General features: G+C 38.4%; 1 protein-coding gene across 5 annotated transcripts in view; it reads left to right on the top strand.

Annotated features, from left to right (window-relative positions):
• Nucleotides 1–25045, top strand: part of kif18a (kinesin family member 18A) — a 28560-nt gene extending 3515 nt beyond the window's left edge. Inside the window, exons 3-19 of one of the 5 annotated variants that reach the window (XM_037095199.1) lie at nucleotides 286–443; nucleotides 736–840; nucleotides 1483–1593; nucleotides 1771–1968; nucleotides 5573–5749; nucleotides 5863–5937; nucleotides 6069–6169; nucleotides 9702–9864; nucleotides 10362–10526; nucleotides 11461–11582; nucleotides 11714–12003; nucleotides 14700–14756; nucleotides 19751–20129; nucleotides 23542–23634; nucleotides 23867–23964; nucleotides 24080–24309; nucleotides 24522–25045. In XM_037095199.1, coding sequence (XP_036951094.1) covers nucleotides 286–443; nucleotides 736–840; nucleotides 1483–1593; nucleotides 1771–1968; nucleotides 5573–5749; nucleotides 5863–5937; nucleotides 6069–6169; nucleotides 9702–9864; nucleotides 10362–10526; nucleotides 11461–11582; nucleotides 11714–12003; nucleotides 14700–14756; nucleotides 19751–20129; nucleotides 23542–23634; nucleotides 23867–23964; nucleotides 24080–24216 — 2429 coding nt within the window. In that variant the 3' untranslated portion in view covers nucleotides 24217–24309; nucleotides 24522–25045. Of the gene's footprint in view, nucleotides 1–285; nucleotides 444–735; nucleotides 841–1482; nucleotides 1594–1770; nucleotides 1969–5572; nucleotides 5750–5862; nucleotides 5938–6068; nucleotides 6170–9701; nucleotides 9865–10361; nucleotides 10527–11460; nucleotides 11583–11713; nucleotides 12004–14699; nucleotides 14757–19750; nucleotides 20130–23173; nucleotides 23284–23541; nucleotides 23635–23863; nucleotides 23967–24079; nucleotides 24310–24521 lie in introns of those variants that run through there. The other 4 variants (XM_037095197.1, XM_037095202.1, XM_037095200.1 and 1 more) reach the window with 4 other exon arrangements.
• Nucleotides 25046–26060: the final 1015 nt, after the last annotated feature.

Raw genomic sequence — 26060 nt, 5'->3', positions numbered from 1 at the left:
CAAAGGCAAACTCCATGAAAAGGATGAGGCAGCTCAGCAATGCAGTCGCCACACACTACTTGTGCTACCTTGCTAACTTGACAAAGGAATTTCACTCTAAGCATGGCTATTCTCTCAGCCACATTTTGAAATACAGTATATTCACAGTCCAAGTTTTTCACATTGCAATTTGTAGTTATGCTCTACCCAAATGAGTCAATGATATTGCTGTTGTGTTGTGAAGCACTGTTATATTTACATGTCTTACTCTGTAGTGATTTGTCTTTAATTGCAATTCAATTTCAGTGTTTGCATACGGTGCTACTGGAGCAGGCAAGACACACACCATGTTAGGCTCACAAGATGACCCTGGGGTCATGTACCGCACCATGAAAGAACTGTTCAAACGCATGGATGATGCCAAGGAAGAGAAAGAGTTTGCTGTAGCTTTCTCATATCTTGAGGTGAATATGTGAATTTTCTATTGTTTTTACTTTTGTCTTGTTCTTTTTGATCTCTGTATTATAGGGCAAAATTTCAGGCAGGGTTTCAATGGTAATATTCATTGATAATTAAACCATGCTTGTGTCTAAAGGCTTTGCAACAGTTACACACTGCATTACTGTCCAAGTTAAAAGGGTATATTTTTCCTCATGTTTTTCTATTTCCTTTTGTAATCGCACTTTCAACATTTTAGTATGAACTCTTATACCCGTAAGAGTCTTAACGAGTTTATGTTCGTTTTTGTTTTTGCAGGTTTACAATGAACAGATCAGAGACTTGCTGGCCAATGTGGGCCCTCTCGCAGTCAGAGAGGACAGTTCCAAAGGAGTAGTTGTTCAAGGACTCTCACTGCATCAGGTTAGCACCAACATGTACCGTACACACATAACACCATAAAGCACATGAAAGGTAAATCTGAATGTCATTTCAAAGTCTATTTATTAATACTCGATATAATTTAGATGTCTCTAAGTTGCTGTTGCAGTTCATAATGTGATGTTTTAAATTAGGAAAGCATATTTTCCAAGTCTTTAGATGTTCTGCAAGAAACAGGCTCCCTGCAAGCTCTGGTAATTAGAAATACAGTTGCTGTGTTAAGACATTATCAAAAAATAGTGTGGATGAGAAGCAGCCCCCCAACTATGTGAAGTGTATACAAATGTTCAGGTGAACTGTTTTCTCTAGTGGCTTCGTCTCTCAATAAATGAAGGTCCTCTGGAAGAACAGAATTGAGACTTTTTTACTGTGATGTCAGTTACATAGAGTAAGTGTAGTCTGTGAGACAGTATGTTGGGTATTTCCTGCATAATTAAGAACATGATTAAATTCAAAACCTGTCCAAATATTGTCATTACTGGATTAGATAAAGTACTCGAATTATTTAATGTTGACCCCCCCCCCCCTTACTGTTCTGTTGCTGTGCTGTGTAAATCCCACTGTGGGGGTTCCAAATCAGGCCTTTTACTAGGTCACACACCATCTCTTTTTTTTCCTATATAGCCTAAATCTGCAGAGCACATCCTAGAGGCTTTGGATTCTGGCAATCGCAACAGGACACAGCACCCCACCGATATGAATGCCACCTCTTCCCGGTCCCATGCTGTATTTCAGGTATTTCCATCTGGTCTAAAAAAAAAAAAAACAACAGAAACTGAAATGTACAAGCTTAAAAGTAAACTGCTCCCACTCCTCAAACTCAAATAGGCTTTCAGAAATATCTTCAGTTTATAAGAGATTACATTTACTTATTGATAGCCTTGAATTTACTTTTTCTATCCTTTTCTCCAGATATATTTGAGACAACAGGACAAAACTGCCAGTCTGAATCCTAATGTCTGCATTGCCAAAATGAGCCTTATTGATCTGGCAGGCTCAGAAAGAGCCAGCGCCACCAACGCCAAAGGGGCACGTTTGCGGGAAGGTGCTAACATCAATCGTTCACTCCTTGCCCTGGGAAATGTTATCAACGCTCTTGCTGACCCAAAGGTGAGCTTCTTTTACCTTGCATGTTCTGTATTATTGCAGAAGTAATGTAATGGCCACATTAACAAGAACTTGTCATTGTAATTAGCTAAATCACAGTCAAAGCAGATAAAGAAGACTTTTAAGAGAAACTTAGCAGTGTTCAATATAGAGCAGATTTCTGGTCCATTGCTTAAACATGCTGGCACACTTGCCCCCAATGCAAAATAAGGGAAATTAAATCAGCCATATAGGACCCAGGATGAAATTAACTGGAGTAATATAAAGTCATACTCAAATAAATGTGTTTATAGCCAAGTAATTTTGGCATTAGAGTCACTAAATACTCCTCTAATAACAGGTTTAAACAATGCTCACAATTTCTTCGATCATTGTGCCCCATTACCAGGGTCCCCACTTGTTCTAAGAAAACCTTGAAGTTTCTTAGACCCTGGGAAACCTTTAAACATTTAGACTGTTTTTGAATAATAAAGAAATCTTGGAAAAGAAAAAAAAACTTGGGTGTGTGGTCTCCCCTTAAATATTTAACAGTGTTTCACATTTTCTATTGCTATGAGCAAACTGTCAGATGTCTCAGTGACAGCTGGAAGTTGAACTTAGTGATCTGCTCACCAAAAGAGTTAACATTCAAACTGTGTTGTGTGCTTGGTGTTGTGACACTCTGAATTTTGAATGCACAGAAGAAAGACACCTCCTGGTTAGTGAAGACAGCTGCTCATAGCAGCATCTGTCACACCACAAACTGTACAAAGAGTTTGGTTAGCCTGGTAACAGATGAAGCTGATTCACAGCTTAATAAAAGTTAGAATTATGTTTTATTCATAAACTTTTGCAATGATAAAACAGTGATTTGTAAATAACGCAAAGTCAAGGAAGATTGAAAATTTAAAATTAAAACCAGATAAATGTTCATCCCTATTTTTGGGGCCAATACTATTACAAACTTAAACATTTCTGATATTAATATATCATCTCGCTTCTTTAAAAATGTTGTTGTTGTTGTTGTTGTTGTTGTTGTCTCTGGGGTGTATCAAAAAACCCTCAAAACTCAGTTCTTCTTCTTCTCCCTCCTGGTGTTTCAAAATGGTGATAAATTAACCCTGAACCTTGAGGATATGCCACAAGGCAGGATATTTAACAGTTTAAACAATAAATTTTATTGTTGAAAGTGACACAAGTGCACTGACATAGTAAACATGCTGGAAATTGATAAGTATAAATTATCCTGAACATCGTTTTTCTGCATTATTGTCTGTGTATCATCAAACAATGGGCAGCATACATATATGCCAATACTGATTAACTGGATCATCCACTACAAATGCTTAAAGACAGTCTGACAAAGAATGATTATTTTAGTGTACAATGTCATTGTCATTATCACAGTCAAAAAACTTTGAAAAAGAATTGCATAGTGATGTGTCCAGATGAAGTGTATTTTCATAAAGTGTCGGAGTTTTACACACACCAAGAGCTGCTAGCAAATTAAATGTCTTGTAGTAAGCATCAGCAAGTCATTGATGCGCATGGAAATTTGTGCGGTTATATGTATATGAAGTAGCACTAGCCTCCATATGGAAGAGAGAGACTGGGAAGTGGAGAGTCAACTGAGTATTTGGGTATTATTTCATTCCAGTTGCATACATTAACCTGTCAAGCAGTCTTCTCATTTTACACACCAGCCTCAAGGAACAAGGCTCTAGCAAACCACATGCCTTTAGGAAGTGCTGTGCAAATGTACCACAACCATGCTGAAATGTGATCCTTCTTCAACAGGTTACTTTTTTTTTTGTTTAAACTTCATTCTTTAATGGACACTGTCAAGTTAGTATTGTACCCATCATTCTTTAGTGTTGCAGCCATAGACTCATTGTTTTAGTGTCCTCAATGTACAACGCCCACAGCTAATCCCCACCCGATCCCCATGGTTATTGGTGCTCCAGTGATACTGTTGGCAGACGTGGAATTCATGTTGTGACCATTATTTAGAGGAAGAATGTCCCCACTTGTGTCTGGGCTGATGTGCGATTCGTTTGAGAGGGAAGAATGTCTGCCACTTCTGTTTGGGCTGTTCAGTATGTCATCTCCATGCTATGTGGCACAGAGGTTTTTGTGCAAGTTGTTTGCCTCAGGCGATGTAGATGCATATTACGACACATCCCTTTGGACGACCATAACAGAGGGAAGAACCGAGTGTTTCCCACCACCAAAACGGGGATTTTTGGAAATGTTGTCCAAAGTTGATGCATTGAAAGTGCCAATTTTGCTTATTGATGCAGTTTGTAGACAGAGAAAACTAAGCTTTTTTTAAAAATAAAAAAATGTTGAAGTGTGGTTGTCAGTATTTTCTGACATGGTCATGCTCCTTGCAGCAGTGCTCTCTGATAGCTTAATTTATACTCGATGCTCCACTGGGGTTATTGTTTACAATTTGCATTTCAGTGTTTAAATCCCTGTTTTATGCTCAAGCTGTTCTCTGATAACAGAAACAAAAAACTTGTCAATTCATTGGATATTGTATGTTGTATCATGTGATCAGCTATATTAATAAAAATAATGAAAGCAATCCATAGAACAGAGCTCCACATGCTCAGCATAGTCAGTTATTAGCCCCTTCTGTCTCCATAGTACTGTGAGTTAGCCCCTGCAATTTTTTCCTGAGATTAATAGTAATGAAATTATTATGGAACCTCTGTTCATTCTTGATGTCTGATGTGTTATCAAAGGGTGCAGACTAAAATGCCTCTGAATGCTATTGTATGGAACCACAACCAATCAGACAAACAAAACCTGTGACATAGGCCTAAGCAACATAAAAAATGAGAGAGTAATTAACGTTTTTTTTTGCCATCTGACAGATTTTTAACAAGAACAGATCCAACAAACTTACCTGTTTTGAGATGTGACAGTGGACGGCAAGCTTAAAAAAAATCTGCTCTTAAAAAGATTTGATTTTCTCTCCCTGGACCTGACATGAACTATAGCAAAGGTCTTTAAATCCAGATGTAGACTTACTTATTTCCACGGAGAACTGCAAGCACAGCTGGAAAACCCCAAAAGAGATCATTTTACCCACCTTTTCTTACTTTACTTTAGTGTGACTTTCTACAATCCAAATTCCCAAGAGATTGTGACTCACCTTAGCAGCTGTAATTTATCTAATGCCATTATTAGTGATGGAGCTGTGTTCACAGAGCAGCTGCAGAAATACTGCAGTGTTGTGGCTGGTTGCTCCTCTTTTTAACCCTAAATTGAACGCTCCTTACTGAACTGTGTTCCCTTTGAAGATTATTGTTCCCCACCAAAGAGTGATCAGAGTTTGTCCAGATGGAAAATGCATATCAGGGCAGCACCTCACATTTATTCTCTTGCATAATATAGCAATAGCACACTTTTTGATTTTTGATTTTTGTGTCATGTTTGACAGAAGGAGTGGATTCCATCCTTGTACCTTTCAAACTTTCATTAGATGTAATTTCTCAATAACCCTGTCGGGACCCTACCAGTTTTCACATTTATGACTTGCTTTGTATACACTTTAAGGATACCAAACATCCTGGGTGGTCAGATTTGTTGGTATAATGTTAAATTTCCTCTTTTGTTTCAGAGTAAGAAGGCTCATATACCATACAGGGACAGCAAGCTGACACGACTACTTAAAGATTCCCTGGGAGGCAATTGCAGGACAGTTATGATTGCCAATGTTAGCCCCTCATCCAAGTCATATGATGACACCCACAACACACTTAAGTATGCCAACAGGGCCAAGGAAATCAAGTCTTCGGTCAGTATTTATTCACATTTTTTTTAGAACTTTTAATTCTAATATAATCCTTAGACTGTAACTGTATGGATTTCTTTCTAATTGTCTTTTTTTTCTCTATGCTTACCTACCAGCTGAAGAGTAATGTTGTAAGCCTAGACAGTCACATTGGCCAATACGCAGTCATATGTGAGAAACAACGGCAAGAGGTAATATGAAACAGCCAAAAACACTGTACTTGATTTAAAAAGAGAAAAATTCACAAAACCTGATCAGCCTGGTCACCATGATCAGGGGTTCATTTTGAACAGTTATGTACATTTTCTGTTGGATTTTATAGATTATGCAGTTGAAGAAGAAACTAAAAGAATATGAGGAGAAGAACATGGTGCCTGGCGCTTCTAACATGATCTCCTCCGAGAAACAAGCAGAGTTCAAAAGGTAAGCATTTACATGAGTATGATTCTGAGTGTCACGTGAGACACACTGTGTTGTTCCAAACATTGTAATTGCAATACAGGCACTGATTTCACTTAGCCTGCATTTGTCAACATATTGTACAGTTGTGTTACATTCATGGGATCTGTGGTTTGACAAATGCCTCTGATTGCTTTATATCCATCATAATTTATAATGAAGTGTAAGGTGTAATCAGGCAAAGTGGTTGAAGAATGTGCCGAGTGGCGCCTGTGGTGTTGATTCTCAGTGGGGTCAGTAGAACTACCATCACATTAAGTGAACAATTATGTCGTTTTGTGTAATACTTTGTTAGTGACCTATTGTTGAATTACTGCACCATTTTGTGCTAGCGTGCTTGACCTAGCATAGTAGTCTTCAGTTTGGACAAGCAGGAAATCCTCTCCCTGCTGACTTTTTCCAACTCTTCCTGAGGCATTCCAAGGCCAAGCAGGCTATATAATCCTTCCAGTTCACTCCCCGTTCATGCCACATCCTAGTCAGATACCCCGACCACCTCAATTAGCTTCTTTCAGTGTAAAAGAACAACAGCTTTATGTCACACTCCTTGTAGATGTCTGAACCCCTCACCCTGTCCCTGTAGAACCCAAGCATTAAGATAACTAATGTTGGCAATTTGTATCCGTGATCTCATTCTTGCAGTAGTCAGTGCTCATTGCAACACCTGGGATACCTTCTTTGAAGTACTAGTCCATTAATCAATCTCTATCCTCATCTCACACATGAACAAGAGCCGAAGATATTTCACTTTCTTTAGCTGCAGTTTTCCAGAAATCTGTTGCTGAAGAGGTGGAGACCATCCAGTGCTAGTGAATAGGCATGTCACTTTATGTTATTTTCACATTAGGTGGAGCAACATCCATTAACTAACCAGTTAATTATTAAGAAAATTAAGTGCAAAATTACATGAACTACAAGAATCTTCACGGTGAGGTTGTCTGACATGTACCGGACAGAGAGGCTCTGAGTGAGGAGCACACTAGAATGGCATGGGTGGACTTTCCGCACTTGGACTGCATCTCCAAGCCAGTAGTGAAGAAAGTGGAAGTAGTTGTTCAGCAGTAGGTTGTCAAAGCTAAAGTTAGCTTGGCTACCCTGGCTAACTTCTCTTTTAGCTTATCCTTCTTTTCAAAGTGACTTTCCATGGCCAATATGCTGTATATATTTTTTTCCCTGAGGAGATAATGTTTGACAACAGTGGCAACATGTTGCTGAAACAGAGGCAAAGAGTGTCAGAGTGGATATCATTAGATGAACATGATAGCTGCTGGTTATTTGTTTGTGCTGCCATACAGACAGACACACAACTCAAAGCATTAGTGGTATTCTTGACAGCCAACCTACCCAGAGTGTACTCGAAACAAAGCGTCAGCGCTGATGATCCAGTGTTGCTAAATTGCTAATGAAAGCTTTGATCTGTTCCAGTACCTCATGTGAATCTGCTTACATTACACCTAGATTACAGTTTCTTTTTTCTTTTTTTTTTCTTACCTTTTACACAACTTGTGTCACTGCCATGAAATGGGCTCTTGCGCTGCCTGGAAAACTGTTACTTCCTGGAAAATCTGTGAATCTTCAGCAGTGACCTCACGCTGAACAAAACAAAAACGTCCTATTAAAAAATATATATTTATTTATTTATTTATTTTTTCAGCATCCTTGTCTCACTTTCCAGTTGACAGTAAATTAGTTTTTGTTAACCATGTTATGCCCACTGGAAAAGGACTTGATGTAAAAGAAATGCATCACATGAAGAAACTTTAATACTTTGTGAGATTACCTTCAAAATGAGAAAATACATTTTTAATTTTTAAATAATAGCTTGCATGTTTGGATTATCAGGTCTGTAGCAGAACCAATGTAAGAATTTCAGCACTGTAGCACACCAATCTTTTTATACTCCTAGACCTGTTTTGACTACACATTCACTCCTGACCTGTACTGTTGTTAGTGAACCTGCAGGGAGCAGACAGGTACTAAAATATTGATAAACAGTGTGTCAGTAATTAATTAAACTTTAAGGCAAATTCAGGGTAAAGAAAGCTTTATTCTGTGTAGCTCCTTTTAGTGATTGTGTAAATTACTGTCATGTGTACACATACATTTGATTTGTCTTTAATTAAAACAGGATGGTGCATTAAATTAAACATTACGTAGGGTTGAGTGCAGACAGTTTTTAATCTCGCTGCCCAATTAGGGACTTTTTATATCTTGGATTAAAAACCAGATGTGCTTTGAGACCCAGGGATCAAGACTGAAAACCACTGGCATTGGAAATGCTGCATATTCTTTTTCCGTTGGCCACAAATGTACACTAGGTAGCTTTGTGTATAATGGCAGTGTCTAAAAGACTTGCTATAATCTTATTTTGTTGAAATGTGGAGTTTTCATGTTTATAAGCACAGATGTGTCATGCCTTCATTTTAATTTAAATGATATACACTCATTTCTTTCCTTTACATGAATCAGATCAGCCTCATCCTATCTAGTCGTCTTTAAGGCACACAGTGGCATCTGTCGGGGTATTTGGGTTGGGGGCGGGGGACATGGAAAAGCTGAATGAGTCTCACTCCCACACATTTCATTCACTGGCATCAGAATTCACAACTCGCACAGTGAGAGGCTCTGAATAGAGGCTGCACGATTCTCACACTATTAAAAATTCAGCAGTCTAGCAAGGCCACGACGTCTCCTACGTCACTGGAGTTGCATTGAAGAGTGCAGTCACATTTCAGCGACAGCTCTCCAGTCTTATTTACCTGCATGCATCTCCTGTCTCTCCTGCTTTAACTCAACTAGACAGCCACTTGCATCCAAACTGGATATCACATCAACTCCATGCCAGGAATACATATATACATCATATTGCTAAGAATATCTTCCTGACTCAGTCTGAACAGCATTGGCAAGTTTTAGATTATATTTAAAGGTTAACACATGACTTAATCATTGGCTCAGGGCTTAACACATCCACAATTAATTGTTAATCAAATATTTGATTCACTTAATTGGTATACATTATCATTAACAGCTGTACAATTCTGGTTTAAGTGTCTTTTTAAAGCAAAACAATTCAAAGGCATTTTGGGATGTGTTAAATGCATTAACAAAAGGTTTGTCAGACGTCTGGGCACAACAGTTAATATAAACTTGCTCCTTACATGTTAATTTATGTCAGTCAGAGAGGACAAAAGAAAACAAACACCAACTTTTAGTATAATACAAAAATACTACAACATTAAAAATGGCTATGTTGAATGAAGGCCTCTCTGACAGAAGCTGTAAAAAACTTAGCATTACGGCTTCAAGACCCAATATATTACAAGCTATTGTAACTGATCAGATTAGACCAGACATATTTGTCTAATTTAAGATGCAAATTAATTATAAATAAAGTTTGATGTTAATTCATGTATGCCAAGTTCAGATTTCCTCATGCAGCCCTTTCAAAGCAAAGTTTACAACATGTGAACATTACTCTTCTCTCTCCCTCTAGGGTGTCAGAAGCTCTGCAGCAAATCTTCTCGGGCCGGGCCCAAATCAGGGGAGAGCAGCTGGATCTGGAGAGACAACTGAAGGAGAATGAGCTGCGCCAGCGCTACAGCGAGGAGGACAACCTGCAGGTCCAATACTTCTGTGCCAAAGAAAAGACTGAGAAGGTAGCTGGTGCTTACGCTGCTATCCACAGATTCCATCATCCCTGCAGAAAAACAGCTGCTGAGTCATCATTTCACTTCTCAGTTCTCTATAGTTGTCTTAGCTCTCATTTACGCCACTACAGGACAGAGTCACTGCTCCCCAGTTCCTGGCTCTTCTCTGCCATTTGCGTCCCAGCATTAGGCCCAGCTGTAAATGCCACTTTAAGTATGAAAGGTTAAATTCTCAAGAATGTATACTACCAAACTTGGCAGAATGGTCCCCTGTCATCCAAAACAAACTAAACAATGGGAACAGTTTTTATGAGAGTGGTACTGAAGCTTCTGCCTGCATTTTAAAACTTTAATTAATAAATATTCTCCATCTTAAGAGCTAAGATAAAGCCACATACAAAGTTGATATTATATGATACTAATATTAGCACAAACAACTGATGATTCATGATGTCCCTTAACTGGCATGTTGTTGTTGTTGTTGTTGTTGTTGTCAATTTCAATAGGCCACTTGTAAGCATGAACGGAAGATTGCAAGCTTGCGCACTCAGCAGCAACACATTTGCAAACGTTTGAAGGAGGCAGAAACACGGTTCCTGGACAATGATGGCTGGCTACATCGTGTTGAGAATGAGATTAAACTGCTGAAGTCAAATGATCAGACCTCAGAGGTAAATAAAATGTATTTATTGACCCTTTTCAAAGTCACTGGTGCTGAAAAACGGCAAAATAACATTTTCATTGGCCACATGGTTTCTGTACATTTTTTTTTTCTCTCTAATTTAGAAAAAATGCTTCATTTTTTTAATTCTTCATGCAAACTTTGATTTCTGTTGTACTTAATGACTGTACCCAATAGAAACTATGTCAGTATGCTTCTATAGATTTCAATAACACTTCACAATATCATTATTGATTCAGAACATAAATGGAATGCAGATAATCATTGAGAAAAGCTTCATACTTGGGCACAAAGAAATAGTTTGAGTTAATGCAAGAAAGCAAATGAGCATGATTGGATATATAGAAAAACTTAACAATGTGGGTTACATCCTTCAAAACTCATTGCTTGGTGTTTTTTGTTTGTTTATTTTGGAAGGTAGGCTGTGTCTCTACTGGTGTCGTGACTGTCTTTGTTTTCTTCCCATCTGTTCTCCCAGTAATTAGAACCGTGCTCATTTTATTTCTCTAGCTCACTCGTGGATCACTGAAGAGAATAAATCAATACCCTTTACTCATCCCTCACACAGCAGCCAGTTACCTAAAACCATGCCCATGTTATTTTTTTCTTCTTTATCCTTTCTTCCAGGAACTGACCCAGAACTATGACGCACCCACCGGTCAAATGTTCTCTCTGCTGTTGTTTCGTATTTTCTTTACGTCAGAGTCCTTTTTCTTTTTTTTCAGCTCCCCTCCCTTACCCTGAGCACACAGCTTTTCTGATGAAACATGGATGAAAACAGAACTTTGCATCTTATCTCTAGTATTCTGACCCCCAACCACCTCTTGTTTCCACACCAGAGTGCTATTTCAATATGTTGTTATTTAAGAATAGCTGTTTCCTCATCATCTCTACTCCCTGACCTCACGTCTCCCCTTGTTTAGGTGTTAGAGAGGGACCTGCGTTGCCACAGATTGGAGCTGCAGGTAAAAGATCTCGAACAACACATCAGGCAGATGGTCAAGCTCACTGCACTGCAGGATCAGGAGAACAAGCGCATGCAGAAGTAGGTCGACAATACATAGCACCAAGTCTTATTCAATTAACTATTTACTCAGTGCAGCCTGCACCTGCACTTCACCCCATTGTGATTTTCCCTGAAAAATGTCTTAATTTTGTTTTTCCATTGCATTTCAGAATGGTTAACATCTTGTTGCCAGCTTATAGTCGGAATTACTCTGCGTTGCACGAGGCTGGGCTGCTCACAGAAGCAGAAACGATGGAGAACCATGAACTTGAGCACCTTGTGTTGAGAGAGAGAGGCGTGGTCTGGGCTGACCAGGAAGGGGCAGGACAGCAGATGAAAGGTGACGGGATGGGAGAGGAATCACAGGAGATGAATGAGGCAGGAAGCACTGGGCTCCGCAGCGAGTTGGCACCTGTCCTGTCTTTCTCACATCTGTTATACCACCAGAGTAGCCCCTGCAGTAAGTCATCACACTCTCCTGTCGTTGTTTATTTAACATAGATTCAGACCGTTTGTTTGGGTTAAATTACACAACTTGTGAATGTTGGGAAAATTTGGCAGGGCAACTTAAGTTTTACATTTTTCCTCTGTGAATATTTTTTTTACAATTCAAGGGCTAACACATTATTTATTGACTTATATTATCATAGCTGTCTGTCCTGAGCTAAAGCAGAGCTGATAGAGGGCAGCAAACACATACCCAGAAAATATTTGCTCCATAAAACATGATCCAGTTTCATCTTAATTAGTGAATAAAGTTCTAAAATTATGTTTTTGTACATCTGATTAAGTTGGGATTTTGAGGCCCATTCCTTTGGCCACATTTTTATACATTCATGGAGTGACCTACGATAACGAAATTGTATAAGTCACACTTTGGTGCATCTGCTACCACCAGGAGACAGTGAAAGGATTTGGTTACTTTACTGAGAAGTTGGAGGTGTGCAGCATGTTTCCTGCCATTTAATCGAGGCTCACAAACACATTGCATTTCCTTGTTCACGTCAACTTGTGTCTCACAAGTTAGATTTTTTGATATGAAGCTACAGAAGTAGGTAATGCTCACTTGGATTTAATCTTTAAGCATTTTTTTAGCCAGTTCATAATTCTGCAAGTACAAGGGTTTACATCATTGAGCCAGTCACCAATCAATAGAAAGTTATTTAAAAATGAAAAAAATTAATTAAAATCTTAAAGATTGTTAGTTAAAAGTGTAACTAAGATGATACAGAGGAGCTTCCAAATGCATTTTAAAAGATTAGGCAAAGAAAACCCAATAAGACACATGCATTTATTATCTTGTGTTGGTGGGGGGAAAATGAGGGTGGTGACATTCTATGGGCCGGCAGATCATCCCAATAATTGAATATAAGTGATTTTTCCCCTCAATTAGCTGTATCAAGTGCCTGCGACAGTCTCACCCCTCCCCCTTCCAGAGTGTATGAACAAGAGTCTTCACAGTGAATGAATCTACTGTATGTCAAACTGGTTAGGGAAAAAATGCCACTTAGCCATTCATCCTTCTAACATGCAGAATCTTTTCTGATCGCAAGCTGAGGTTTTCATCTTGAAGAAACATCTTTAAATTGAACAGTGCCTACAGACATGCAGTGCAACATGGCAGAGATTAGCTATCACTAATCTGACAGTCAAACAGCAAACACCAAGTTCACAGCGCTTGGACTTTACTGGGCAGCCCTCTAAGATAGATATACCCACAAAAAAACTATGCACATGTTAAATCGCAGAAATGTTTTGTTAGTTTGATAATCAGCTTTATTGGCCAAGTGTGTGTACACAAACAAGGATTTTGTACCATGTACAGGAAATAGATTTTTAAACATTAAATCTAAAAATGAAGTTAAGCTGCTTATTTAATGAACAGCCTGGGTCAATACATTAATTGAATGCAAGTATGTTTGTGCTTAGCAACAGACACAGCTAATAAATGCCTACAACAAAATGATCAAAGGGCCAGAATGAGGATGTTAAAGGGCCACATTTGGCCTACGGGCTGCCAGGTCAATAGGTCTGGTTTAAATGAAAATTATAGCTAGCATGTCCATTTCACAGCATATTGTTTTGATCAGGATGTGTTAAACCCCAGGGGGCTGCACATAGTAGCTACAGCCCATGGTGTGTACATACATGAAAAGTATCCTCTTACATATGTGCTGCTTTTGTTTGACTGTAATTATATAAATGTAGTATTGCGTCCCAATAAATGTTTTGTACTAGGTTCAATCATTCTGCGGTGTAATGCTAAAGTGTGAACTTAAATGACAAGTATACACATGGCTGAGAGACCTGGCTGTAAGATGAATGTCACAAGTGTTAAACTTAAAGGTCAGGTGTCCAGTAAGGAAGTTCAATAAGGTCTTGTGTATTTGGCGTTAGTCAAGCTCTAGTGTGTATTGTGGCACCCATGAGATTGCCTAGCTCATTTTTAACTGTCTTCTCTGCATGACCTAGCAGCACCTGGCCCTCATGACATATAAGCCACAGCAGACAATGGAGCATGAACCAAAGCTGGCCAACAATACTCAATTATAATGATGGTATCTTATCATTTGCAAGATAGTTAGCAAGTGTACCTGTCCATCTGCTTCGTTACTGGCTCATTTTAAATTGTATTAAATTCATTGTCAGTTATATAAAGAATATTACAAACCCTGAATATAGAAATTTTGTGACAGCCTCTTATGGGTTATTTTTCAAAGGTTTAAAAGATCATAAGAGACCCAAACCACTCTAGGTTTTCTTGGTCACCAAGCAAGTCGTTATGACTAAAATGTTCCATTGTCAGTTCCCGACTCTGCCATGTTGCACTGTGCATCATGCTCGAGCTTTTGCATAAGATTTTATTCTATTTCTAATATTGAGACTGACTTTTTCTTCAGAAAAAATAGAACCACAATTTGTTAGTTGGTTGAGTGTCTGTCTGTAAAGTCTACACAATGACTTTTTACTGTTTTTAAAATCCACAAAGAAAAAGTTACAGAATGTGGGCTGGCAGACAACATTTACTGTTTAAGTAACTTTTTAAATGAAAGAAAACACCACAAGGGTGACAGAGGCTTTTCAAGTGTTTGTGTGGTTTTGAAAATGATGCTCTGTTGACGCTGAATGTCTTTTTTTTATTATTATTATTTTCAGGTGCAGTGGGGCGAACTAAAAGAACATCATTGTGCAACACTGTTCCATCACCAAAAGGTAAATCAGCTCTCTTGATAACATACTGTAGTCATTTGTCTAAATACCCTGCATGCCTGTTAACACCCCCCCCCCCCCCATTATCATTTGTTTCTCCATGCAGCCTTTCACCCAGTCCATCAGACTTGCCCAAACACACTCTACAACATGATGATATTTTTCATTAAAGTTAAACACACCGATTAAAGATGTGCCAATACAATTGTATTGGTTTTGTGTAAGCCGCAATTTTCACTTTGCCATGTTGCTTTTCATTTGTTGACCATGTTTTTAGCTGTTTAACTGAGACGAGTTGTTCAGAGTAGTAAAATACACACATAAAGTCAGACATGCAATATAATTTGATTTATTGTTGTGCCGCAGACATTCTGTGCTGGCCAAACTTTGAATAATGAAATGATCTGGAAACTCACAACCAGTTTTATAGAGGGAAAACTGTAAGCAGGGAACCTTTGGGGAAATGTAACACAGAAACTTTTGTGAAATATTGCAGTTCAAATTGACTGTAATGATATTTACTGCAGGTGGTCTACATTTTATTGAAACACATTGTGGGAAATGTAACTTTTGAAGAAAATACTCCTGCCAGATGACCCCGAGTTCCTTGAATGGAAATGAAACATTAAAGCACCAGGGAGTTTGTCACCACTGCTATCAAATTTCCCTTTGACTTATTATAACAAGAGAACTTCTTTCATTTAGTTTTGAAGGTTTTTTTCAATGGTCTGTCCGTCGAACCCTTCCTCATACATCAAGCCAGCCATTTATTGTTATGTTCTCATCATTTTATTTTTCTTTGCCAATGCATCTGCTGTCAACTTAGTCAATACATGCACTTTCTCTGACTGTATTATTACAGTGTGCTGGTAATCCCTGTTATCAAAGCCTTTGGAAATTTGAAATGATGAAATGTTTACTGAGTGGGAATTTAAACTTGAGTGAGTTGAGTGCCTCAATTAGAAAACCTATTGGCAGATCGAAAAAACGTTCATTTAGCTGTTTCGAGCATTTCTCAAGATAGTGTAAATGTGAAAGAATACATTTTGATTCACATTTCCCATATATTGTTTTTTGACGGCATACAAAATGTTAGATAACTTTTAATATATTCTAAAAATAAACTCATAAGTTGGTTACATTTAATGAATAGCTTAACTTTATCTATGGCTAGCAACCTGCTTTATCAATCCCCTGCTGAGTACAGCAGGGACATGTAATGTCTGGAGAGGACGAGGGTGTAGTGGAGGCGGAGAGGGTAAAGCTCCAGCTGCAAGACGTAGTTGTTTTGCAAAACCTGAAGCTTTCTGGGTGAAATTATTGAACCAGTCTGGGGGGAATGAGTGCTGCATATGAGGGAGTTTATGTGGATGAATCCACCTCAGCAGGGTGGAGGACTGAAACAGTTGTGAAATAACAGAAAGACACATTGTCATTTTCCACATTGTCAGTGGATGTGTACCCAGGGTCAGCTCAAAGGAGCATGATGGCATAGAGCAGAGAAAGAGAAACAAAATGGAGGTGACGCATAGTCAGCTATCTAATACAGGCTACATAGACACGACGGGTCATGGCTCAGACTCAGTGGGGCTTATTGTAATGCATGTCCAAGCATTGCCACATCCACTTTAAACCCAAAAACAGCAAAGTTTATAAAAACATAAAGGATAATATTCTTTTTAGATGCTAACTGTTACACAATTAAAAGGTTGTGGATTGTGTTCTTAATACATCAAGAGCACACAAATAATAATGTAATCTGCATCGTTTCTTAAAGCTAAAAGTCTACATGAAGTTGAAGATTACAGTGCACCTTCCATACTCGTGAGAAGAACAATAAATACATGCACATTATGATGGCTTAATGTGCCTGACACAAGACGATTTCTGTCCACATTTCATAAATGACATCTAAATAAAACATAGATTGCTTGAAGCAGCACTGTGAAGTAAATTATTGTCTAGGCATGCATCCCATTTTAACAGAACGTACATGCAGTCAGATCAGTGTCATTTATTCAGCCTTTAAATAACTCTTTACATCACAATTTCCCATTATTGGGATCATGTAACCACAGTTTCATTTCTGTAATAAAATCATAACTGTGCATCCTTCTCAATTATGCATTCACTGACTCACACTCACATCCTTGAAAACCACTCTGTCCATTTTAAATTCAGTCCAGAGCTACCACTCACACATGCATTTAGTGTATATATAGACAGAGACTAATATATTTACATGTTGTGCTGCTGTGCTAGCTTATGATTCTAAATAAATAGTTGAAATAACAGATGTATTTGAATAAATAAAGCTTTTATTTAGCATTCAGCCAAACTGCTCTGATCTAATCCTGATGCTGTTTGTCAGTCCCTTACTGCTTCCTCAGCTGTTAATGGTAGTCACTGCAGCATGTTATGAGAAATGGCTCCACCCTGCAGCTTGCAAAGCCAATCAAATTTCACCCGTTTTTAGAGGGCTGGGGTTTCAAAAGAGCATTAACTCTTTGTGGACTGCTTAATAATAGCGAGTCACACAAAAATGATCACTTTGAAGGAATATTTCTGCATTCCACAATCTAGTGTTGATTAAAATATTTCCCCTCAGTCATTTATTGATAGCTTCACAATTTTTTTTCTCTCTGCTACCTCCTGCCTGCCTCTTTCATCTTGTTCTTTTTATATTCCCATTCGATTTCCTTCCTCTCGCTTCTCTTATCTATTTTTTCCTCCCTAGATTTTGCTGTCCTCTTTGCTTCAAACGTCTCTTAGGCTGGCTTTTTCCTCCATTCTGCCTTTCTTTTCCTCCTACCCTTAAATGTTTTTCTCTGTCTGTCTAGCATCTAACCCTCCCAGTCCCTCTTGAGCTTCATTCATGAAAATGCAGATCCACAGCAGGGCAGGAAAAAACGTCAACAGACGTAAACTCCCCCGCTCCACCAACCAGAAAAGGCGCACTATAAAAAACAGGCAGCAGCAACCAGGCGACCCTAATTCAGTGCAGCCTCCACCAGAAATAGCAACTCATGCATGTATTAATCCCCTACAAGCCAAAAATATGTGATTGAAGGAACTCTGCTGCCATTTATTGCTATGGACAACTCCTCTGCCACAGAAAAGGGCTATTTATCATCATCTCCACACTCGTGTGCTGTCTGGGGTCTGACTCACATTTGCTAAATATTGCATTTTGATATTTGGGGGTAATGTATAAATCAGTCATTCACCTTTGCATTTAGTGTTCTCACTTCCTTTATGTGCTGGCATTTTTCCTTTTTTTAGCCCCCTGCTTCACCCCCACCAATCCTCGGCAGGAAATGCCATGAGTGTCATGGTGTTCATAATGAGATGTAGACACCATGATTAACCACACTCTGCTACCAGAACAGGGCCTTTTTCCCGTTCTTTCTTCTTTCAATAAAGCTAGACAATGTGGCCACAAAAACCCTTCATAAAATGTATCTCATAAATCAGCATTTAAATAAATCAGGGTATACATATTTTATTAATCCTGTTTAATGTTTTAAAATGACAGATGCTGAAGAAAACAAAGGTTTCATTATGACTTTGGCCAAACATGACAAACTTAAGTTTTAACAAAAACCCACCAAAGTGGAAATGTTATTTACTATCTGCTATCATTCGCTTCTGGTCGGTACTCAGCTACAAACCCCTGCCGCCCTCCGACATGCCTCCTACATAAGTATAATATCTTAACTTTGTCCTAATGTCGGCGGCAATTGAAAGCATGGAAGCAACGTCACAGCGTAATTTTGCGATGCTTTTTTTTTTTTTTTTTTTTTTTATATACAAGTAATGCCTACAGCAGCAGCACCTACATTTTCTGCTTTCAGAAGCAAGTTCACAGAGTTCAGAGTCGTGTGTTTGAGCACCATGTTTTCCTCAGTCTAAAAAAAATAACTTCCAAGGCTGTTAGCAGGTGAAATCCTTGGATTCTTGTCTGTTTATAAAACGCAGTGCTTTTTAGGATGATAATGCATGTCTCAGCTCATACCAGCATTTTAAAGTTTAGATGTGAGAGTGGGGCACTATGATGTTTAATTGCCTTGTGCCATCCATAATATCTCCAACACTACTGATCACACTTTGATGTAACTTAAGGGAACAATCCATCTCATTTCTCTGTTGTGACATTTTTTAAATTGCACTGTTTAGCCTAAGGCAGGCACTAGTGCTTAGTGCTTATTACTGATTACTGATTGAGTATGGGGGACTATCATTTGGGGAGGGCTGTGTTTACTGTTGCCCTGCTTACTTTTTCATTTTCTTTCACTTTCACAGCCCTCAGTTGTGAACAATGTATTAATTTCAAAGATAGCCTTTTACAGATTCTGCATTTGCTAAGAAGGTTTACGTTGTTATAACATGTTATAACTTGTTCTTACGTATATTTCAAGACCCAGAGGTAAGGTGGGCCGAAGGCTTGCTTAAAGTCTCGCAACTGAGAAGGTTGGTTGAAAAAACCGCCAGCAAGCATGTTGATTGTTAAAGGTACATTCAAATGTGCAAACAGTGTCTGTTTGAACGGAAATCTTGTCAGTTGCAGAGATGATATTCATTCTGCTGGCAAACATTGTAGGCACACAGTAGAATGCTGTCATTCCTTATCTGATATGGTATAAATGAAAAAGAACACAGGGTCATTCCCCTTTTTGTTTGACGTAGAGCTCTCGGGCCAATTTGATTCGTTGCTATAGTTTTTTATATTTATTTTTTCATGAGAAAAAAAACATTGATCAGTTTGATTTACAACTTCTGAAACCTGATTTGTAGATGAAAAGTGTGTCTGATCACATTTTCCTATTGAGTCCAGCCCACTTCAAAACCAGCAAGAGTAGCTCAAATACAGAGGCCAAAAGTGGGCAGATGTCTTTTCTTTGGAGTTGCTTTGTATGTGTCATTGCTTTGTATGTGTCATTTTGATTAACTTTGTTAATTATTTTTTGGGGTTTTGGGGTTTTTTTTGGTTTTTTTAGGTAAGGGAAATCATACAGATATGAAACAGGAACCACTCCCCAGAATGCCTATCAGGAGAAATCTGTGTGCATCCCTGCCACCACAAAGCCCCCGGACGATTACCAAGACCCAAATGGTTGAGGAGGGCATGTTCCCTCTCCAGTGCACACCAGAAGCTCAAAACACTGTTCAAGCCTTGCCACTGGGCTCCTCAAGCACCATGGATCCCAACATGACCTTTGAATTTGTTGACAATGATGATCAAACTGCAAGTAATGCAACCATCATAATAAGTGGCGAGAGTTCCTGTCACGCGTCAAAGTCTGGGGACTTCTCAGGTCCCAGCCAGCTGCACCATCTTCCCAAGGCTCCTCAGGGGAACCAGATTCCTACCAAAAGGTGAGAAAGCATGTCTCAAGCTTTCCTTTTGATATGAGGATGGTTCAGCTTCTAGTTGGTCAGCTTTCTGTCCATCCGCTGTGCACACATCATATGTTTTTTAGATAGATAACAATAAAAGGCCTTTTTCAGTCTGGCCAATAATCTAGATTACAGTTCTCTTGACTCTATGCATGCATTATTTTGGTTGTGTTTGCAGTCCATATGGTGCGGCTTTTTAAAATGTTGAAGTAGTCATAAACAAATGCATCAGTACACCTACATACTGCCTACAGAGCTCCTGTGGTCACTCCAGATATTCACTGTTTGAATAGAGTACACTACACAATAGTGACACATAAGCATGAAATATTGCAAGAAAGATTATGGGAATCACTCCTCTTCATGGGAAATGTTTTGGTGATAACATTACAATCTAATTGTAGAAATACTTTTTTATCAGCAAAGTTCAATAAGGAAAAACTGCCACAATGCATCTGAGCCATTTGTCACACTTTCCCGCTTCGCATTCTCCAAACTATTTATCTCAACATGCACTTATTGGAAGTGGAGAGTTGGCCGAGGAATGTTTTTGGCTGGCCTTAGTGTTAAAGCACAGCTATTATCGCTTAGCAATATTAGCATCATTACATTTGACCTTTGACACATGGAGTAGCAAGTTGGCAGCAAGAAATTCACAATTTCTACTGGGTGTATGCCACTAAACATTAGAGTAACTTCTGAGACTGTTTTCTGAGCTGCTATCTGAGCTCACATCCCTTTTGTATTTCTCAGTTTTTCAATATTATCATATAAGATTTGATCAAATATTGTTCATGTCTTGCCAACCTAGTAGGGCTGGATGATATGACCTAAAAATAATATTGCAATATTTTTAGTTATATTGTGATACTAAATGTGTATCTTGATATTTTAAGTCTCTTCAAAAGCATAAACACTTGGCACAAAATTGAATATCACTGTATTTGTGACCAGATACCTCTATCATTTAACAGTGAGGTATGGATGTCTATGGATGATATTGGTACTAGGGCAAAATATGAACACAATAAGATTAGTTATAGATGATCATTAATAATGTTAAAATGCAGAGGGTAAAGGTAAGCAAGTAGAGCAGTCTTCTAGCCTTTGAGACCAGGATACAGCATTCACAAAATTATTTAAAAAACAGTAAAATCACTTTAATATTATATTTAATAAACTGATCCAACATTGTTTCTTTATGTCACACCTGTCAAGAACATGTAATGAGAGTTAAAAATCTGAATTTATTCCGTCACCCTGAATGTTTTAATAGAAATTCTGAATGTCATCAATTAGGTGTGTTACACCTAATTGATGTGTGAACATCAGGGACATACCCACTTGTTTTTCTTGATATTTCTGAAGAAAAATTGGTTCAAAGGGAAAATCACTCCTTGTGTCACCCATGTTAATCTTGGTGAAATGCCTAACTCTCTAACACCAGCACCATGATTTAGTGTTGGTTCAGTATTCAACCCAGACCGTTCTTGTACAACACATTTTAAATTAAACATTGCTCCCCGAAAGCATAAATTATAACATTTTTAAGCAAGCCTCAGTGCAGTACACAAAATTTTAAGAATTGCATAATGAAAATATTTTATTCATCAAATTCATCTATTGCATTATTTAAAAATTGGTTCAGAGGGAACTAATGAAGAAATATCTCAGACCAGTTCCAAAAAATCTTTAAAAACTGTCTTAAAGTGAAACTCTTGCCAAAAAGCAACCAAAGCTTCATTTATGATTGAATATGAGTCAAACCTTCATGTAAAAGCCTAATTACGATGAAAGAGGCACTTTTACCGTTTTACCGTTGTTTTTGGGGCAAGCTGACTTTCAATGGGGTGCATGGGGCACTGACACGCTAGCATCAAAATCTCTATTTTGTCGATCCCGAGTGCGACCTAACAGGAAGGCTTGAGGAGCGGTCCACCATTACTCCCCTGCCAGTTAGGTCGCACTCAGGGATCGACACTTTTTGTCTGCCATGACGGCAGCATGCCAGAGGTCCAGCTTCTACAGTGAGTAGTTCAGAAACCTTCTTTTTGTTAAACTTTGAGTTCACAAACAATATTCTCAGTGCTTGTGTTCATTTGTAGAGACCCTGGTGATACTACGAGCAAAGTTTCATGTTGTGTCGAGCCTTCTTAGTGTTTTAAAAATAGCGATTTTAATGCTAGCGTGAAAGTGCCCCATGCACTCCCATTGAGAATTAGCTTGCCCTAAAACGAAACTACTAACTACAGTATATCTTAAAAGTGCCTCTTTCATTGTAATTATGCTTTTACTCGAAGGTTTGATTCATATTCAATCACAAATAAAGCCTTGGTTGCTTTTTGGAGAGAGTTTCACTTTTAAAACACATCCTGAACACATTTCAAGGCATTATGTGTAAAAGACAGTCTGAATGGTGACTAAACCATTCAAAAATGGTAAATCCCCCAAACCCTATTCAAAATAACAACAGAGACTAGAGTGCAAGAAGTGAATGCTTTTTCACCAGCAGCAGGTTTCCAGACTGGAACATTGGGCCAGGAAGCTTCAGTCAGCTGAGATGAGCAGTGTCATGGTGTCTTTAGCTAGAAAACCCAACAGGAAGCATTTCCATCAAACTGCAGTGTGTGTAAGTGAATGATGCTGCCAACAGAGGAGCCTTCACAGTGACACATTGAGTCTAATCATTTAAATTTTGCATACATTTTCTCCGAGCCAAACTCGAAATCTAAATTCATTGCTTCAGTCAATAAAATCGTGACACAAATAAATCAAATTGCTTGAAAAATCTCTGCTCCCAAACATAGTGTTTCATAGGGAGTTGTTTTTCATGATATACTGAAGATCAAAGTAATCTCGACTTTATGAGAGCACTTAGTACATTGTCAATAGTCAAAGGAAAACTTAGAATTAGAAAGCAGGAAACACATTGCACATTTGGTAAATATTTCTCTGTGCAAGTCCATTGTAGGTAGAGGCTCAATGACTTCAAGAAACTTTCATTAGTTTTACTCTTCCAACAGTAGGAAATCAATTCCTGGAACTGTGAGGTGGTTGAGTGGCAGTTCCCTGGACAGGGTTCATGTAAAGTCTAGCACACAGGGACTCCAGAGGAAGGAAAAAGTGACTCCAAGTGAGTTTAAGTGTTGTGTTTGGAATTAGAAACAGAAACACAATATGAGAAATCTCAAGATCTGGCTCAAATATTGATTTTACTCATTTATATACCTGAAGGCACCATGGTAAAATACTTTTACCAAAGTCAGAGTTATCAGAGACATGACAACGTTTGCATAACCAAATTTCTGAATGCAGGTGCATCAAAATGTAGCACTGAATATCAAATTTTCAGAATTGACATGAGTTTTATTTTATTTAATTTTGACAACAGACAACAGATCCCGTCTCTACAAGAAGCGAGACGAGCCAACCCGACCTACATGGATATGACGTCTGCTGCACAAGGAAAGCGTAAATTAAACCGGTAAGGTGCCGCTGGATTTGAACGTACTAATGTAAACCATTGTTATTCCATACTAGCAGCGGATTGAACAATCTGCTGTGACACATTTATGATTATTTGGGTCAGGACTAAATCTATGCAGAACAAAAAAACATTAATGGCCAGTTCTGAAGGGAATCATGTTGTAGATGATGAGGTGCTTTTGATTATTTTTTGTCTAATTTCCTTCCTTCTGTTCTATCCACTGTAGCAGCATCCGAGAAGAGTTAACTCAGGGTTTCTCTGCACCCAAGCGTATAAAGAAAGACCCCATGGTGTCACGGAAACCACTCAGAGTGCAACGTTTCGCTGGCAAGTGTCAACACAAGAAAACACACATATATTTTAATAACTATTGAAAAACAATACTTTAACTTTATATTCTGCTCATTCTTGATAAGATTCCCTGTCTGGTGTGTGTCCTCAGGTTCAGAGGAGAACAAGGCACGAAGAGTTGTGAGGAGCATTTCAGAAGGAAATCTCAGCCTTCTTGAACCTCAAAAATCCAAGTCAATTTTCTATAAAACATCCCAACAGTTCAAGCGAGTGACTAAACGCATGTAAAGCCACATCGTGTTTAGACCATTTTGTCTGTATAGACATTTTCACTATCCACTTTTTTCCGTCCATATTTTCTTTTCCTAGATACTGTCTAAGGCAGGGGTGTCAGACTGATCCAGTAAAGGGCCATGTGGCTGCAGGTTTTCATTCCAACCAAGCAAGAACACACCTGATCCAAATCAGGTGTGTTCTTGCTTGGTTGGCTGATTGGTTGGCTGATCCAAATCAGGCGTGTTCTTGCTTGGTTGGAATGAAAACCTGCAGCCACATGGCCCTTTACTGGATCAGTTTGACACCCCTGGTCTAAGGCCTCAGAAGATGTGGCCATCGGGTCGTTTTTTCCAACACAACTGCTAATGAAATAAGATGAAGTGCCGTGAAGTTGCATTGTTTTGTTATGCTCTTTGATTTAGCCTTACCCTGCAGTGAAACTACTTGATTGTATATAAGTGTTGTATAGTTATTGGACATCTGTTTAGACTTTTCTTTTGATTGTTTAAAGAATTTTGTCGTGTCATTTCCGCTTTTTGTCATTTTTAATCCAACCGTGTACACACTAACAGCAAGAAATAAAGCAACATCTCCTGTGGATTTTCCGTGTTTGTTGCACGTTACGTACTATCCTTTTACTATCCTCGGCATGGTAGGTGACATTTGACAGGGCAGCTAATATCAGAGGTAGACTACACATGACCTCAGGTGGAGTTATAGAAAAAAATGAAGCTCTTCACTGAGCTGTTTGTGTTTTTATGTTTTATTCCCTTTTTGTCTTGTACATATAATAACAACATGGGGTTATTGATATTTCATAATAAAAGTGCTTGTAACAGGATCTATGGCTGCTCTTTGATGAATAAATCCCTTTCTGAGATGCAATATGTGTTTTTTGTGCTATTGATGTTGAGTCTGAATGTGGTCTTCAATGAAGTGTGGGTTACAAGATGTTCCAACAATAAATACGTGACGTTAGACAGGCTCAGCGAAGGTGAAAAATAAAATGGCAAGAAAAATTGAACTGACCTGGGAGTGACTCGCAGCATAACTCACAAAGATAACTTTCTCCTTGTCTTCGTACTGAAAAAGCAACCGTTCATACCTTTTAGGATGATGGGTGAACCTCAAGTGCAGTGATTGATAGGATGCTTTTTGTCTCTGCCTATGCCTCATGGGGATTCTGGATGATAAATGTATTTCGCCATTCAGCAGAACACAAGACATCCAGTCTTGACAGTGGTATTACCACTAACTCAATCACTGCTGTCTGAAACTTCAGTTAAAACTTAGTTTGGAAAAAAGCTAAGCGTTGATATAGATAGATTCTCCCGCTGTATTGACAACATGTACGTTTGAAAATCACTTTTTAAAGCAACACATTTACAGAGCTTCTTGAAAAGGCAACATTAGAAACATTGTTATGATTGTAATTAATAATTTAAAACATTTTCTCGGATCCAAAATGATTGTTTTGTTTATCTCTGTAAGAATGCTGATAGTTGGTTTCAGCTTTATTGAGGTTTGTTGGCCAATGCAATATAACGCTGATGGTTTCACACCGGGCTTAGTAGCTGCCAGTTTGCGTAAAACAACAAACTGTACTCCCCTAATGTTAGCTAGCTAATGCTGCTTGTGTTAGCAATGTTAATGCTTTCTAGCTAGCTAGTGATCATTTTTTTACTCATCATGATGCATGAATTTAGAGAAATAAATAAAATTGTTTTGACAACGCTTTATCTCGCAATGTTAAAGAAAGTGAGAACAAATTTCTAGACCCTTTTCTTTATCTGGATCTGCAGCAAAAGTTAATGAAGTCTATTCTGGGCTAAAACCCATCCTCCATCCAAGTTTCG

This window comes from Acanthopagrus latus, chromosome 4 (assembly GCF_904848185.1).
Source record: "Acanthopagrus latus isolate v.2019 chromosome 4, fAcaLat1.1, whole genome shotgun sequence".
Taxonomy (NCBI): Eukaryota; Metazoa; Chordata; class Actinopteri; order Spariformes; family Sparidae; genus Acanthopagrus; species Acanthopagrus latus.
Note: the sequence above shows the minus strand (reverse complement) of the source record. Positions and strands in the feature narration are given on the sequence as shown.